The sequence below is a fragment of the Erpetoichthys calabaricus genome, chromosome 16, assembly GCF_900747795.2.
Source record: "Erpetoichthys calabaricus chromosome 16, fErpCal1.3, whole genome shotgun sequence".
NCBI classification, from domain to species: Eukaryota; Metazoa; Chordata; class Cladistia; order Polypteriformes; family Polypteridae; genus Erpetoichthys; species Erpetoichthys calabaricus.
This window is the reverse complement of record NC_041409.2, coordinates 90,746,966-90,765,719: the sequence shown is the minus strand read 5'-3', so window position 1 is coordinate 90,765,719 and position 18,754 is coordinate 90,746,966. Positions and strand designations below refer to the sequence as shown.

Genomic DNA, 18,754 nt, shown 5'->3' with positions numbered 1-18,754 from the left:
AAATTAGTCAATTAGCGAAGCCTGTGAAATAAAAAAAACCATGCGCCCTACAGAGGCAAGTTGTTTGCATAGAAATCATTTTGAAAACATAGATTTGTATTTTAAGTGCATGTCATTACTTTCTTACCCATGTAAGGTAATAACTCATTGTGGGTGAGTACAACTAACGCCTTATCATAAAAGACACAGTAAGACAGAAAACAAGTGAAGAAACGAGTGGCAGAAAGGGGCTGAATGCTTTGTTCTTGGCACTACTGGACTTATTAGTATATGTATGATTTGCAATGTAAGCACTGTTATCTGATAAGTTTAGTCAGAGGATAAATTGGTGTTTGAGTGATGGGGGTGTGAAAATTTAAACTCCTGCCTTTCGAGTTAGGGGCACAGCAGTATTTTTTTTGTTGCTGCACTTCCATTGCACTTATTAAGGTAGCCAGTTCTGAAAAGAAACTCAATTTTGGAAGCTGTGCACTAATTATACTTACTGTCAGGAGTTATATATCATGCCAGTGAATTAATATTATGTCAAAATTGTGCATTTGAATTTACTTTAACAAATAAGGTATCCTAATCATTAACCTGCCTTTTTAAAAACAACAGAACAATTTTACATGGCATTACAACATTACTTTTGATGGCATGTTTATTTATATACATATTTTAATTAACTTTAATTATGATCAAAAGATGTTAAAAATTCAATGTGTTTTGACACATTTTGAAACACAACACATTTAAAAATAACCCTGAGCCTCTTGATTCTCTCACTTTGGTTGCTGATTATTCCACATTTTCTTCGTCACTGAAAGGCCAAGCCATCCATAAAAGGAAAGGCATTTTAGCAGGGCTAAAAATACCACACCAAAATGTATTTGACAATGTACTGGAGAAGACGTCAACGTTTCTTGTGAAGATAATCCCAGAGATTTCTGCTATGCTGAATAACTTGCTAAAAAATCCAAACATGTTTCAGAAGTTTTTTTTAGAAAATGAATAGTGTGGATAGATGCAGACCCATATTAGCAGAACTTTGCAAAGATTATTTACAATATAATACACAGAGCACCAGGTCCTCGTCACATAATACATTACCATCTTTTTCATTATAAGGCTGTAGGTAGACAGATCTTGTCCAGGCAGAAGCAAGAGCAAAGAATGGGATAAAATGGGATAGACCACTGTCACAGGGTATGGTAATACAAGCACCTCAAAAATGGGAAAGGAGGACAAAACACTCAAAAATTAGCAAAAGAAATGACACTTGGCTTAGGTTATTAATGTTGATTTAACTTCTTGGACCAACAGGCACAAATGGAATACATCAGCCTCCTCAGATAAGACTGATCTAACAGAAATTACAAGGACAAGTTTTGTATCTGTGACTCAGTTCTTTGCTCTCCAGTTGTGCCCTTGTGGCCATGCTCAGAGAACAGGTCTAAATGTTGAACTTCTTGAAGAATACCAACAAAACAGAACTTAGAATGTTAATCCTCTGTGTTAGAAATACAGTCTATGAGCAATCAAGTGAACAGCTTCAAACTCTCTTATTGTCTTATTCAAATCTAACTAATAAAAATGACTCCAATAAATGATTCAATTCTATATCTATCTTTCTCTCTTCTTCTTCTTTAGCCTGCTCCCAATAGGGGTTGCCACAGCGGATCATCTTCTTCCATATCTTCCTGTCCTCTTCATTTTACTCTGTTACACCCATCACCTGCATGTCCTCTCACACCACATCCATAAACCTTTGCTTAGGCCTTCCCTTTTCCTCTTCCCTGGCAGCTCTATCCTTAGCATCCTTCTCCCAATATACTCAGCGTCTCTCCTCTGCACATGTCCAAACCAAATTTATCTTTCTCTCTGTATACAGAATATTCCAGCTCTACCTTCAGCTCTAATTTTGGCTTTTAGCTTCTTTTTCTGGTAAATTACATTTTCAAAAGGGCCTTGTTGTAGTGCTCCCATATTGAATTTGTACTACACTGTATGTGTAGATAGATGCAATCTAAATCTGTATATGAAAATATAAGTCACACATGCATGTTAGAAAATCACCTTCCAGACTCGCTGGAGGTATGTACTTCCAAACTGGGACAGAAGGGGGCACTGTTGCTAACAGTACTGTCTCTTTTCTCATCCACAGCGCCGAGAAGATGCCCATGTGGGTAGCTGATCCGGTCCTCCCATTCCGAGTTCTCTGAAAGCTGACAGTCCCCAGAAGATGGGGTCACACTTGGACTATAGCGGACTGCAGGACAGAGCTCCACCACGCCAAACCTGCTCTACTGAGCAGCACTGATCTTTTTCAAGGCCACCATTGCCTACTGTTTTGTTTTTTTTTCTTTTGTACCATCACAGGCGTTTTTCTTTCTAAAGCAACATATTAAACGGGGTGACCTGGCAGACACCCAGCAATTTTAGGACTTTCTGCATCTTCCCTCAACCACAACAGCAAAAAATAAAACAAGTATGTCTGCATTCAAGTTAAATCATAAATCACAGTGATGTAATAATTATTGATACAATACACTACATGCCTCATCAGTCATTACTGATAATGGATAAAAGGCACCTGACATTGCACAAGTGGACACACTTAAAAGTAGTCCTTCACTTATGGGAAATGCTGGAAGTTCTACATTTAAGACATTTTAAGCATAAATTATGCAGAACTCATTTATGGCATTTCCCTACCGCAACAAATAGCCCACTGACTAGTTTTTATGCTTTCTTAAATTGTGGTGATAAGACTTATTTCCAATTGTGAACACTTTACCATGAATTACAAGGTTACTTCCATTTGTTTTGCTTTACTACAGTACTTGGTGCAGGTACTGGCACTGTTGGTCTTAAACTGGGAGTGCTTGTACTTAATTATTGGTTATTGATTGTGTCAGTACTACAAAAAGTGTAAGGGGTTACCAGGGACAGAATGTGTAAGAAAGTGACACAGAACACCATATTTAGTGTGAGAAATCCATCTCTGGAACTGGAGAGTTAGATCTATAACCCAGACACAAAACAATGCAAGCTAGTAACCCCATTTAACTTTACTTATAAGCATATATTGTGGATGCACTAATGAGTGAATACAGGCATGAAAGACTTATGAACTAGCACCTATGGAGATTAGCATTATATTCTTGATCTGTAAAATGCCTTGATGGCTGGGTTAAGAGTCTTATTCTGCTTTGGACATTCTTGATGATTATCATGCTGGTCACTTCACAGCAACATCAGTTATTATGTTCAACATCATGTTCAAACTCAGTGTCTTCATAATTTAAATTGGTTTATGATCAGTTTTATCATTGTTTAATTTGTTCATTATTCTCATAGGTTTATGATACAATTTTTACTGTACCTTTCTGCTAATTCCTAACTGTGCCATAACCTAATTTTTCTTTCACAATTCCTCATTTTGTTTTGCTTCTTTTAGTCCAGTAATTAATCTTCTGATTTTCTCTCCTTGGTTTTTGTCCATAACTTCCAGTGATTAATCTCTGACTAACATTTTTTAAAACCTCCATTAAACATTTCATGCAGTTCACATCTTTCCTTGCATTACAAAGTACATTATCTGGCCCAACTTGTGTGAAAAAATGGGAAACACCACCACTGAGGTAGATAACTGGAGATGGTTTATAACACTGGCCTATCTAAACATTACATGTTTCTTTCTAGAGTTTTGACAAAGTCACAGCAAATAGACTTTCAAATTGGTAAAAGTAGTGATTTCATGTTTCTACTGTATTTACCTTGTAAAAAATTCAATTTTACATCAATTATCTTCACTGTGTCACTACTAAATCTAGCGGAGTGGTGGCTCTGAGGCTAAGGAGCTGCGCTGGTATCCCGAAGGTTGCCGGTTCGAATCCCCGTCACTGCCAAAAGGCCACTGCTCTGCTGGGCCCTTGAGCAAGGCCCTTAACCCGTAATTGCTCCAGGGGCGCTGTACAATGGCTGACCCTGTGCTCTGAAAACTACCAATGCGAAAACTACCAAAACTACCAAATTCCTAATACAAGAAATTGTATAAGGCGAAATAAAGAACAAAAAAAAATAAAAATAAAGCACTGAAAATTTAGAACCTTTACATTTTCTGAATCTTTCTATCAAGTTGGTACTGAAGTATTGATACTTGTGCACACATTACCCTGCTAATGATGTTTTTTTTCTTTTCTCCTTCTCCATTTCCCATTGATTTATTGGAATGTTATGTATTTTAAAGTGTACTGGTTAAGGTTTTGGACTTCAAACTCCACTACCGACATTGTGTGACCAGGAACAAGTCACTTGACCCATCTGTGTTCCAACTGGAAAACCAAAAGGAAATGTAATCAGTTGTTTCATAAATGTTGTAAGTCGCCTTTGATAAAGGCGTTGGCCAAATAAGTAAATGTAAATGTGACTATTTAAAGCTCTGGGTTGCATTTGTTTAAAGGTTCTACAAAGTAATGATTATTATTGTTAACTGGGATCATGACACATAGCCTACTAATTAAAGAATCAAAGATTGATGCATGATTTTTGCTGACTGATTAATTCAATTTTTTCATTTTTTGTAGTAAACAATACACAAATGCAAAGTATCTTCTTCAAAGTTAAATTAAATATCTTAATCAAGGATTTAGAACAGTCAGTAATGGGAAGATTCCCCTACCCAAACCTCACTTCTCTTATCCCTTCCTATCATGTGCCAATCTATTTAAATAATTATCAACACACAGTAAAGTTATAAAAACCTAAAAAATTATTTAGCTCCCCTTTCAAAGTCCTTGTGGCTGTTTGTCAGTTGATTGTAGACGTATGAAGCATTATTAATGATAACAGAAATTAACTTCAAATGAGCCACACTATAAAATCAGATATAATAATGTCTGAGGACTAGCAGTTCCGTAGCAATACTGCCCAACCAAAATAATCCATTTTAAAACGGAAAGAGAGAAAAAATGCAAAGGCGTCTAGTAAAATAAAAACGTGAAGGATGCAGGGTAAACAGTATTAGACAGGGCTAAAAAAAACCCATCTTTTTAAAAGGACACTGGGGGGCAATGCCAAAACATGTACATAAATTTTGTAATATGCCCTTCAGGACACAGATGAGACAGTAGGTATAACAGGTGTGGCAAGCGGCTGTGGGTGGCACCCAGCCGGGATGCCTGGAAGAACCGGAGGAGGGATTATGCCCTCTTCCAGACCACGAGGATGGCGACCGCCCTGGTGGCTTTGGGGACCACAGGAACTGAGCTTGGAAGCTCAACCCTATAGGATCTCGTGGTCACCGCCAGGGGGCACCCAGATGCCTGGAGAGCCCTGGTCCTCAGCACTTCTGCCACACCCAGAAGTGCTGGGGGGAAGACGACCAGGGACACCCGGAGTGCTTCTGGGTGCGGAGCCGGTACTTCCGCCACACTGGGGAGTGCCAGCGGAAACTAATTGGGAGGCACCTGAAACACATCCGGGTGTGTATAAAAGGGGCCGCCACCCTCCATTCGATGGCTAGAGTCAGGAGGAAGAGAGACAGAGCTCGGGAGGAGAGGAGTGGAGGCGGACCAGAGAAAGAGCCATTGTACAGAGGCCTGGACTTTGGGGGAGTTTTGGGGTTGTGTGTGCACCAAGTGATTGTAAATAAATGTGTGTTGTGGTATTTAAAACCATGTCTACCTGTCTGTGTCCGGGCTACATTCCACACAGGATAATGAATCTTTTATTCACGAGTAAGACAGATCCTGTGTAGCCTCTGAATCTTTGTACTCATGTATGTTACAGTCGTGACCCTATCAACTTATAATTGGAGAAAAAGAAAAAAAGAAGTGAAGAGGAAGTGAAATAAGTGCTAGGTTCATGGAATGTGCACTTCAATTCTTAGTTATTTGGTATTCTGATACTATTTATATACTTTGTGCATATTTTGCCTTAGAAAAGCTTTCTGAATTTTTATTGTTATATTTTGTACTTTTTTGCACCACTACATTTTGTCTTTTTTTGAGCATGGGTGCCACTATTTTGTTGTGGAAGAAAGCGCCCATTGCTACCACTTGACCACTGCAAATTGTAATGTGTATCACTATCAACTCACATGTTTTCAGTTTTGTCTAGATCCCAAGCTCTCCGCCATTCACCTCTGGCATTCTTGTGTCTTGCTACTCTTTCTCTATCAATCTCTTCCCGTTCTTGCTTCCAGCGAATATATTCCATTTCTTCTTGTCCGGATGTTGGCACTAACAAGTTGGCTGGGTTTTTCAGTGCCTGTCTCCCTGCATCCTAAAATGAAGAAACGATCATAACATTTTTATTAAATATTCTAATTAAAGGATACATAGTAAAGATACTTACAATACGCATTTCTAGAAGCTGATTTGTTGACACTGTTAACTATCAGTAAATCCTTGGTCAGTGTTATCTGAGGAAACTCAGTATTACAGTACTGTGTAAGATTTTTCTTAAATTAATTACAAGTTTGAAAACACAATAATTGATTGCATAAGTATTCACCCCACACCCTTTCAAATCATCTTTTGGCAGACATGGCAGCCTTGAGTCTGTGTGCACGGGCCTTTCTTTCTATCAGCTTTTCACATCTGAACACTGTCAATTTTCTACAGTCTTCTTTACAAAACTACTCAAGCTCTGCCAGGCTGCATGGAGATCATGAGTGAACAGCCCTTGCCAAGTCCATGTCACTCCAGGACATGAACATTGTTGTTCTGAAGCCACTGATTTGTTGTTTTGGGATTATGCTTAGAGATATTGTCTTGCTGGAAAACAAATCTTGCAAGGTGCAGGTTTTTTCAGATTCCATCAGGTTTTACTCCAGGATTTCTTCATATTTTGCTCCATTCATGTTACCCCCTACCCTTACAAGTCTTCTAGAGCCTGCTGCACAGAAGCATCTCCTTAGCATAATGCTGCCACCACCATGCTTCACAGTGGAAATTGTGTGTTTTTGATAATGTGAAGTGTTTAACAATATCACTGATAAGGTAAGTAAACCTCTCAACGAAGTCCACACTCTCTCCGCAGACAGACACACTGCTAATGGCTGTGCCCAAGAGGTCCTTAAAGGCCTGCATCTTGGTTCTTATCAGGTCACTCGCAAGCCCAGACACTCAGACTCCTTGCTCAGTCTCTCGATAGCCCCGATTAGAGCCTCCATTGACTCCGCGAAGATCACAGCATCTTCGGCAAAGTCAAGATCAGTGAATCTGTCTTCACCAACAGATGCATCACAGCAGCAGGACCCCATGACCCAGCCCAACACTTAGTCCATGCAAGCAATGAACAGAGTAGGTGCATGAACATACTACTGACGAACCCCAGAATCAACTAGGAAAAATGCAGAGGGTCTGCCTCCACTCTGCACAGCAAGCATACTCATGCATGTCTCCCAAATGGAAACAAAGATTGCTTGCAATGCTTGAAGAAGTTCACCCTGGATACCACAGATCCCTGCAGTCTTCCCTACCCTCAGCTGGTTCACCAACTGTGCAATCTCAAAAAACATGGACCCAGTGATGTTCAACGTTCAAGTAGGAGGATAGGATCAGCTTCAAACAGCTGCTCAAAGTAGCCAGCCCAGCAGGTCACAACTCCAGCATCATCTGTAAGGACCGTCCCATCACCCGCCCTGACTGCAACTGTGATTTTCAAGATTGTGAATTTGGTAGAGACTGTCATGACTAAATTTTTAAAAACGTATGGGTCTAATTATAGTAGATGCAGTGCCTTTAGACTGCATTAATAATGGAGATGAGTCATAAGTTGTGGAGGACTTCATCTTGTGGTGCAGGGACAACGACCTTCAACTCAACATCAACAAGACAAAACAACTGGTGGTGGACTTCAGACCTGCCATGAAAGTTCTGAGACCAATCACCATTTTGGGGGAGGATGTGGAAGTGGAGCAGAGCTACAAGTACCTGAGGGTTCACATAAACAGCAGACTGGATTGGTTTGATAACAGTGGTGCTTTACAAAAAGGGCCAGATCCAACTGGACTTTCTAAGGACCCTCAGGTCTTTTGATGTGTGCAGCAAGCTGCTGGAAATGTTCTACCAGTCCATAGTAGCCTGTGTGGTGCTCTACACTGTGGTCTCCTGGGGAAGCAACTTGAGCTTAAAAGAAGTACAATGCTTGAACAAAGTTATCAAGAAATCCTGTTCCATCATCAGGCAAACCCTGGACACACTGGAAGCAGTTGTAAAAAGAGGATGGTGGCAAAATTGGATGCAATCATGAAATATCCCCTCCATCCCTTCCAGGGGGAGGACTCTTCAAGCCCTTTTACCCACAGGCACATTCCACCACGGTGTGCTAAGTAGTGCCTCTGGGAGTCTTTTCCACCCTCTATCTGACAATTCAATGCTTCTACCCAACATACTCGTTAAGTTTATTTCTATCTATCTATCTATCTATCTATCTATCTATCTATCTATCTATCTATCTATCTATCTATCTATCTATCTATCTATCTATCTATCTATCTATCTATCTATCTATCAATCATTTGACTGCATTATCTGGCCTGTAAGTCAGTATTCTTGTTTTTTTATGTTTCTACTGATGTATGTGTTTGAATGTCACCATGGGATAAACAAATTTTTATCTTATCAGTTCCAGTATGGAACTGTAGGAAATCACATTTAATACAGTATTTAAAAACACTGCATGATTTAACTTCATACAATGCTTTCTTGATTAACAATTATATCTATTTCATAGTGTGAGTTCAGAAAGAAATATATATGAATTGTTTATGCTTTGACAGCAGAATGATGGATTTTAAGTTAGCCGCTTTAACTTGTAGCGTTTTGCAATTAAATAAGAGATTTAGAAGTGTTAGAGAGATGTAGATATTAGACAGATATAGAACTAAATATGTGAACAACTTCAAATATGTTAGTTTGATTTTAAAGGAAAAGGTGGGTCCAAAACTGCAATAAAGGAGGGAATAAGGGCTGGATATAAACAATAGGTGGAAGTGAGAGAGGTATCAAATTATCAAATATTACCAATAAAACCTAAGTGTATAAGACTATATAGTCTTACTAGTGATGCTGTATGGGTGTGAAACCTTAGCCATCCAAAAGAAGGTTCTGCTTATCATAACAGAAACGCACATTCTTGCCATTCAAAAGAAGATGCTGATTATGATAACAGAAATGCACATTCTTAAATGGCTGCTGGGAGTCTATTTAGGAGAAAGAAGAACCAATGAAGAAGTGTGCAAAATAGCAGAGATCTAAGGGGACTAAGACATGGAAAGTTGGGATGAAGTGGTGTGGTTCGTGCACACAGTGGGGGGAAGAACCGATTGGAAAAGCATGGCAGCTGTCGGTAGAAGATTGAGAGATGGGAAAAGGCTTATGTGGAGTGATTTGGTGGTAAGTGAATTGAAGTTGAGGGCATATAGGAATATGGAGAGCGGATCAGGATGACTGACCCTTAACAATTGGAATGTTTGGAATGTGGGAAAAAACATAAGCAGTATGCAGAAATTCTACAGAGGCAGTGACAGCTACACTTGGAAGCATGTAAAACTCGAAGCAAACCAAATGGCTATCTCTGTACCTGTGGCTAGTCTACAACAGTGACATAATGCACTCTTCCAAACATTCATACCAAAATTATTATTCAGTGTTTCACAACACCAATATTCACCAGGCATTCACATTGCTCAGCTCATAATGCTTGTTTGAAGCACAAGACTGACCGCTCTAATGATATGATGCCAAATACATTAATAGTAGCACAGAACAGAGCACATCAGGGGAGTCAATTATTGTATACTAGCCAACCCGCGGCATACCATACGTCGCATAATCAGGCTGGGTTTTTAATGATTTTTAAGCACAGGGAAAAAATTAACATTTGAAAAATCCGGAGGAGAGGGGAAGGACGCCCATTACGCCCCATCCGTCATGCTAGTTTGCTGATTTCTCGTTCAGTAACCTGTGAGTAGTGATGGGCGGAGTGAAGCCTCACGAAGCATCAACACGTTTGAAGCAATTGTGTCAGAAATCGTATGAAAGCTTCGAAGCATTTAACACTCACCTCTCTAGTGACACCTCCTGGCCATTTTCATTAACGTTACAGAAACTTATGATACACTTCAATGACGTCTGTTAAAACTCGTATTGCTTTTATTTTTTCGCAGCTACAGAATGACAACGAAGAGAAGGGTTCGTCAGCAGCTTCTAGTGTGTGATGTGTAAAAAATATAAATATAACTTCTTTAACTGCCTTGTGGCGCTGTAGTAGTACGGCTGCTTTGCAGTAAGGAGACAGTGGAAGATTGTGGGTTCGCTTCCTGGTTCATCCCTGTGTGGATAGCAAATTATCCGCGACAAACAAACTGTTTTACACGCTGCAAACCAACCCGCGGTGTAGTATACGCCGCTTTTTCAATGTTTTTTAAGCAGAGGGAAAAAAATGAACATTTGCAAAATCCGTAACGCTGCTTTCAGTAAGTACAATGCACACGCGTTTAGTTTGTTGGTGACTTTTTGCCAGCTGTCTTTCCTGGTTTGGGCTGTTTTTGCAGTGTTACCGCTTGTGCATATTAAATCTTGAATTCCTTTGAGTAACTAATTAACTAACTAACACCCACCCACTCAGCTTGTGTGAAAAAAATGCGCCCGTTCTTTTATCATTTTGTTGCAGCAATATACATTGTGTTTTCACTCTGCGCGGAGGTGCGCATTCATCTCGGATTATTACATCCAGCTAATCTGCTACACGACTGCGTTTGAAAAAACGACTTATCCCTGATGAGTTTCACCGGCATTAATGATTAGGAATCTGGTTGGAACAAAACCCTGCAGCCACAGGGGTTCACCAGGACCGAGTTTGGGAAACACTGCTGAACACAGACGAAACAGACTCAGGTGAGGAGTTGGGGCGGGCAAAGTAGTTGCAGCTATTGATTATTCAGTGTTGTTTGCCTGGGTAGTACGGAGGAACTCGACTAACATGGTGATTGGTGAGTTTTTGAGTCCGAGTTGGTGGTTGTGGCTCTTGCCAACTCACGGCGTATCATATGCCGCATAATTATGTATTGATGGGTGAACACTTTCTGAACGACACAGTTGTCCAAACAGAAGTGAAAGTAAAATCGAGCCTGGTGCATTCTTTAACTGCATTCTCTGTCTTGTAGCGCTGTGGTAGTGTTGCTGCTTTACAGTAAGGAGACTGTGGAAGATTTTGGGTTCGTTTGGGCTGCATTTGCAGTGTTAACGCTTGTGCATATTAAATCTTGAAATCCTTCGAGTAACAAATTAACTAACACCCACCCACACACACACAGCTTGTGTGAAAAAAGGCACCCGTACTTTCATCATTTTGTTGCAGCCTATCAAAGACTTGCTGCCCCCAACTCAAGGTGGCTCAGAGGTCCATGTGTAGCGTACAACAGATGAACATAAATGACGCCGTTTTTTCCGAGGCGTCGCATCCCAGTTAGTGGGCGTGGCTCTGCAAGTTGTCATCGTATCCAATGGTCATAGAGTTGGTGGGCGAGGCTCTTTCCTACTTGTCGGCGGCTTAGTGAATCCACGCCTCTTCCTGCGTGCTTTCATGGGTGTCTTGTTTTGGTGTGCGTGCTTTCATGGGTGTCTTCCCCCTTTGGCGGCGACTTTGTGAATTATATATACAGATACAGTATAACCAGTTAATGGGTCACATCAATAATTCTCTTCCCAGCAGATGAATGGCAAAAGATAGTGAGTTGATGGTGTAATTGGATCCATAATAGTATACAGTGATCCCTCGCTATATCGCGCTTTGCCTTTCGCGGCTTCACTCTATCGCGGATTTTATATGTAAGCATATTTAAATATATATCGCGGATTTTTTGCTGGTTCGAGGATTTCTGAGGACAATGGGTCTTTTAATTTCTGGTACATGCTTCCTCAGTTGGTTTGCCCAGTTGATTTCATACAAGGGACGCTATTGGCAGATGGCCGAGAAGCTACCCAACTTACTTTTCTTTCTCTCTCTCTTGCGATGACTATCTGTGATCCTGACGTAGGGGGTGTGAGCAGGGGGGCTGTTCGCACACCTAGACAATACGGACGCTCGTCTAAAAATGCTGAAAGATTATCTTCACGTTGCTACCTTCTGTGTGCAGCTTTTAAGTATGCTGCATGGTGCTTCGCATACTTAAAAGCTCAAAGGGCACGTATTGATTTTTGACTTTGTTTCTCTCTCTCTCTCTCTCTCTGCTCCTGACGGAGGGGGTGTGAGCTGCCGCCTTCAACAGCTTTGTACCGGCAGTGCTTCGCATACTTAAAAACAAACAGCCCTATTGATTTGTTTGCTTTCCTCTCTGTTTCCTTTGAAGAGGGAGATATGTTTGCATTCTTTTAATTGTGAGACAGAACTGTCATCTCTGTCTTGTCATGGAGCACAGTTTAAACTTTTGAAAAAGAGACAAATGTTTGTTTGCAGTGTTTGAATAACGTTCCTGTCTCTCTACAACCTCCTGTGTTTCTGCGCAAATCTGTGACCCAAGCATGACAATATAAAAATAACCATATAAACATATGGTTTCTACTTCGCGGATTTTCTTATTTCGCGGGTGGCTCTGGAACGCAACCCCCGCGATGGAGGAGGGATTACTGTACTGCATTTCACTCCAAATTTTGACATCATCTTATCAAAAATAGGTAATCAAATAGCTGCACTTAAGGAGTTCTTTATAAACATTAGTCTGCTAAATCATGGTAATCACAAACCATTTATTTTCTACGTAGTGCATGGTGTGAATAGAACGTACATAATCCATCCATCCAACCATCCATTTTCCAACATGCTGAATCCGAACACAGGGTCACGGGGGTCTGCTGGAGCCAATCCCAGCCAACACAGGGCACAAGGCAGGGTGCCAATCCACTGCAGGACACACACAAACACACCCACACACCAAGCACACACTAGGGCCAATTTAGAATTGCCAATCCACCTAACCTGCATGTCTTTGGACTGTGGGAGGAAACCGGAGCGCCCGGAGGAAATCCACGCAGACACGGGGGGGAACATGCAAACTCCACGCAGGGAGGACCCAGGAAGCGAACCCAGGTCCCCAGGTCTCCCAACTGCGAGGCAGCAGCGCTGCCCACTGCGCCACCGTGCCACCCAACTTACATAATAGATATACCAATTATGTACAAGAAATTTTGCTGGAAAAGTCTTGAGGGACATTACTGATTAGTTAACAAAGCTCATTTGGCTATAAGGCTATTACAGCTAAGTTAAACGTTTGCATTACATATACAGTTAACAATTTTATCTACATTTTAAATTCTATTCCAGAAGTAAGGACTTCTAATAAAAATATCAACAACCGAGGATGCCTAATGTATTTTAGTGTGGAAAAGCCATTAGAGCATCAGACTTTCTTGTTCTGGTCTCCTTTGGTAAAAGCATTGGCCCAATATACAATGTTAACAATAATAATACATTTCACAGAGTGACACACTGCCCTCTTGTGAAAAATTGAGGTATTATTGTTTATTAAGGAAAACCCTCTTGCTTGTAAGAAAAATATCTGCCCATCATTAAAATGTATGAAGCAGAAACAAAATAAGTTAGACATGACTTATGACTATATATACAATTAAAGTTTATTTCAAACAATATACTTATAGTGAGAAGCCACACAATTAGGTCCAAACAGTTGACAGCATTATATGATCAGACATTTCTATTTAAACCATGTGGGCATGTACTAACAGATCAGCAAGATTAAAAAAATTAAGAGATTAAATGTGGCGTGACAGTGACACACAGAAACAGTTATATATAACATTATAGACATACACAAATGCTTATGTGACTTGCTCTGGCTTAACTTCACAAACTATGAGTGTTGTCAAGTTAGTGGGGTATGAGGAGTACAGAATCATCTCGCTTTGCTCAGATAAACAGTAAAAGCAGAAATAGAAAACTTAATCACATGCACACTCTGGCTAAGATATCTCTCCACAATGACTCAGACAGTAATGTTTTAAAGCCCACTTCAATTGTGCATGGGTGCCAGTGCCACTTTTGAGACCATCTGAGTAGAAATCTGTTGGGTGGTTCAAGATTCTACTTACTTCCAACTTCTAAGATACTGCTTGAAAATTATTTTATAATCATTATAATCAGCTTGCTTCCTCATAAGTGGCCTAATATCCCATATGTAGTTGTACATGGAAGATACACTGTCTCCTTGGGTTGCCACATTCCAGGCTGTGTTCTAAGGAAATCAAGCATTTCCAGGCCTGACAGCCTGTGCCCCATTAACACTTCTTGTCTCCGAATATTTCCAGACAGCTTTTCTAATATTTAATCATAATCTAGGGAAATATCAAAATCTAGGGCCAATGATCTAGCAGGTCCATTCTGGGCATTGCGCAACAATGCTGTCATTGACATGTGCTGCAGAGAGCATTTTTGCTGTCTTCTGTATATCATTGCTACTACTGATACAAATTCTAGAAGTTTGCATTCATATCTGAGTTTTGCAATCAGTAAGACAAGATGAAACTACTTTTAAAAAACAACTATTTTGATATTTAAAAAAAAAGAAATTACTTAAGTGTTAAGGGAGTATAGTTTTAGGATAGGCCAACCAAACTGAAGTGCACTTTTGCCATTTGGTGTTGGTATCAACACGGTCTTCAAATGATTTGTATAGCTAACTTCATGGGTTTGAATTCTGTTATCCTTAAGATGGGCAGCTGAAGTAACTCGGCCCCACACATGCGAATATGGCAATGTAGTGAGTACTGCTCTGTAGTGATCTGCAACCCAGTCCCATTCCATTTGATGCTGCTGAGATTGGCTCCATCCCACACCCTGTAACATTTTAAGCAAATTCAACATTGAAAATGAGTGAGTGAGTGATTTGTGATGTTGACTACAAATGTGATTTTCCTTCTATTTAAATAATGTATCTTCACTTGAAAGGAAAATCTGTTTAAATGAAAAAATTACTCTAAACTCATTTAGTATTTGCAATCTAAACTACTCAAAAAATAAAAAACAGTATTCCAGTGATTGTGTATGTGCATTTTTGGTCCGTATACTTTTTGGTACAGTAATCCCTCGCTATATCGCACTTCGCCTTTTGCGGCTTCACTCCATCGCGGATTTTATATGTAAGCATATTTAAATATATATCGCAGATTTTTCGCTGCTTCGCGGGTTTCTGCGGACAATGGGTCTTTTAATTTCTGGTACATGCTTCCTCAGTTGGTTTGCCCAGTTGATTTCATACAAGGGACGCTATTGGCAGATGGCTGAGAAGCTACCCAGCTTACATTTCTCTTTCTCTTGCGCTGACTTTCTCTGATCCTGACGTAGGGGGATTGAGCAGGGGGCTGTTCGCACACCTAGACGATACGGACGCTAGTCTAAAAATGCTGAAAGATTATCTTCACGTTGCTATCTTTTGTGCAGCTGCTTCCTGAAACGACATGCTGCACCGTGCTTCGCATACTTAAAAGCTCGAAGGGCACGTATTGATTTTTGCTTGCTTGTTTTTCTCTGTCTCTCTCTCTCTTTCTGTGCTCTTGACGGAGGGGGTGTGAGCTGCCGCCTTCAACAGCTTTGTGCCGCGGTGCTTCACATACTTAAAAGCCAAACAGCCCTATTGATTTTCCTCTGCCTTTATGACAGTCTCTGCTCCTGACTCCTTTGAAGAGGAAGATGTGTTTGCATTCTTTTAATTGTGAGACGGAACTGTCATCTCTGTCTTGTCATGGAGCACAGTTTAAACTTTTGAAAAAGAGACAAATGTTTGTTTGCAGTGTTTGAATAACGTTCCTGTCTCTCTACAACCTCCTGTGTTTCTGCGCAAATCTGTGACCCAAGCATAACAATATAAAAATAACCATATAAACATATGGTTTCTACTTCACGGATTTTCTTATTTCGTGGGTGGCTCTGGAACGCAACCCCCGCGATGGAGGAGGGATTACTGTATTTGTAATTTCATTTTAAAAGCAAAAATGAAAAAATGAAAATGAAAGGAATTTTCAGATTTTGATTTTTGATTAAAGATTAAAATGAGGGAAAATAAGGTATTTTTTAATTCTATGGTAACAAATAGCAGTCATAAATGTAAAATTACACATACAGTGGAACCTCGGTTCACAACCATAATTCGTTCCAAAACTCTGGTCGTAAACCGATTTGGTCGTGAACCGAAGCAATTTCCCCCATAGGATTGTATGTAAATACAATTAATCCGTTCCAGATGGTACGAACTGTATGTAAATATATTTTTTAAAGATTTTTAAGCACAAATATAGTTAATTACACATAGAATGCACATCGTAATAGTAAATTAAATGTAAAAACATTGAATCTAACACTGAGAAAACCTTGAACAACAGACAAAACTAACATTGCAAGAGTTCGCGCTATAGCCTTACGACCCGATCGCTGTATAAACACTTTTTTTAATGAGTTTTAAGCACAGGGGAAAAAAAGGAACATTTGAACAAATCCGAACTTTATTTAAAAACCAACCACAAGCAACCAAGAAAGTAACATTGCAGGAGTTCAAGCTAATAGCCTTACAACCTGATCGCAGGGAAAAAAAAGAACATTTGAAAAATCCGTAACTTAAAAAAAAACCAAGAAAAGTAACATTGCAACAATTCACGCTACAAACTGAAAAATGAACATTTGAAAAATCCGTAATACAAAAACTAACCATAAACCACCAAGAAAACTAACCTTGCATGAGTCGAGTTCTGGCATGAAGTGAGGAGGAACTGGGTGGAGAAGAGGTTACAGTGCTTAGAAGCCATGGTTAACTACAAAAGCGCACAAAATACTGTAGAGCACAAAGAGTTCACAGGTAAAGCACGCACGTCTGACTGAGAACAATGAACAGAGAGAGGCTGAACACGTGCTTAAATACAGTAATCGGCGCATACGAACTGGAAGGGAAATGAAATAGAGCACAAAGAGTTCACAGCGAAAGCACGCACACATGTGCAAGCACGCACGTCTGACCAAGAACAATGCAACACGTGCGGAAATCATTGGCGCGCACAAACCGAAAGGGAAACTGGCTTGTTCGTATACCGAGTGTGTGGTCGTGAACCGAAGCAAAAGTTTGGCGAACTTTTTGGTCGTAAACCGATTTGTACATGTACCAAGACATTCGTGAACCGAGGTTCCACTGTACTTTTCTAGATTTATTTCTGATTCAAATAATTAAAGAGCAATAGCTCAAAAACAACAAAACGGACGCATTTTCGTTGTCTGAAACCGGAAGTACTTCTTCTTCTGCGCGATTTTTGACGACACATGCAAACAGTCTTCTTCACAACACATCGATCGACGGCCTTGAAATTACACTGGCATCAGCAGAGGATGGACCATTATGTTGTTTTTCAGAACAGTAAAAGAGTGATACTCCGGGACGAGGATATGACTGCAGAAAAACTGAGTCACATCTTTCAGGTAAAAACACAAGCTCTGCAAAACTTAGCTTCATTGATGTAGCAGTTCTTTTATGAACGTTATTGTTGTTACTTACCGTGAAACAGCTAACATTTGGTGATTTCATTTAGTAACACTAAGTCTGGCAATTTTTGTGCTAGCATTCTGAATGTGTGTAAATGTGTGAATGGTTGCTCATTGACAAGTATAACACATGTTAAGAAAACTTTCTGTAAATCACGTTCCTCTCCTAACGTGTTACACTTGTACTGTTAATACTCAAAACGTTTACTAGCTATAGTAGCCAGTAAAAGCCAATGAGCAACATAATGGTCCATCCTCTACTGATGCCGTGCAGTGTAACTTCAAGGCCGTCGGTCGATGTGTTGTGCAGAAGACTGTTCGCACATGTCATCAAAAATCACGCAGAAGAACAAGTACCTTCAGTTTCAGACAACGAAAATGCGTCTGTTTTGTTGTTTTTGAGTTATTACACTTTCATTATTTGAATCACAAATAAATCCAGAAAAGCATGTGTAATTTTAAGTTTATGACTATTTGTTACCACAAAATTAAAAAATACCTTATTTTCCCTCATTTTATCCTTTAATCAAAACCTAAATCTGATAATTCCTTTCATTTTGGTTTTTTCATTTTTGCTTCTAAAATGAAATTTCAAATACCAAAAAGTACACTGACCCAAAAAGTACATGGACCATTTTTATGTATGGGACTGTTCAATTAGGCCACAAAATGAAATATAAATTTAGAACAGATGCTTTGATTTGGAATTCCAATTTCCTAATTTCTGCTTTGAAAACTGGAATTTACCAAAAGAATAAGAAAACAAAACAGTGTCCCATCTTGATTAAAGAAAAGGTCACAATTCTAATACCAAACCCCAAAACTATCTCTCTAGTATAAAAAAAAAAATTGCAACAAGACGTGACTTTTTCCCAGCGACGAGACATGATCTTTTGAAGAGAGACAGAGAGACACTTTTACTTCCCTCGAGACGGACAAGTCACGTCATACTTAAAACCTTTAGACACAAGTCCCGTGATACACATGCAGAGCAGGTTAGAGATAATGGAAGTAGGAAAATTTGAAAGTCTCCAAAAATGAGAGTAAAGATTGCAATAGCGCAAACAATCTGAAAATATTACTCGGAGAAATAATGGAACAATGAAAAGAGATTGAATATTAAATGTTCACAACTCTACATAAAATGCAGATCACGCGGCATGTGGCACGCAGCAGCAGCAAGCCAACAGCTGATCGAGCAAAGAGGAGGTGAAAAAAACAC

General features: G+C 39.7%; 1 protein-coding gene across 1 annotated transcript in view; it reads right to left on the bottom strand.

The window, feature by feature from the left end:
- LOC114666973 (coiled-coil domain-containing protein 9) overlaps positions 1–18,754 on the bottom strand; it is a 155,029-nt gene that overhangs the window by 82,506 nt on the left and 53,769 nt on the right. The window contains exon 6 of the mRNA XM_028822030.2: positions 6,086–6,270. Coding sequence (XP_028677863.2) covers positions 6,086–6,270 — 185 coding nt within the window. The remainder of the gene's footprint in view (positions 1–6,085; positions 6,271–18,754) is intronic.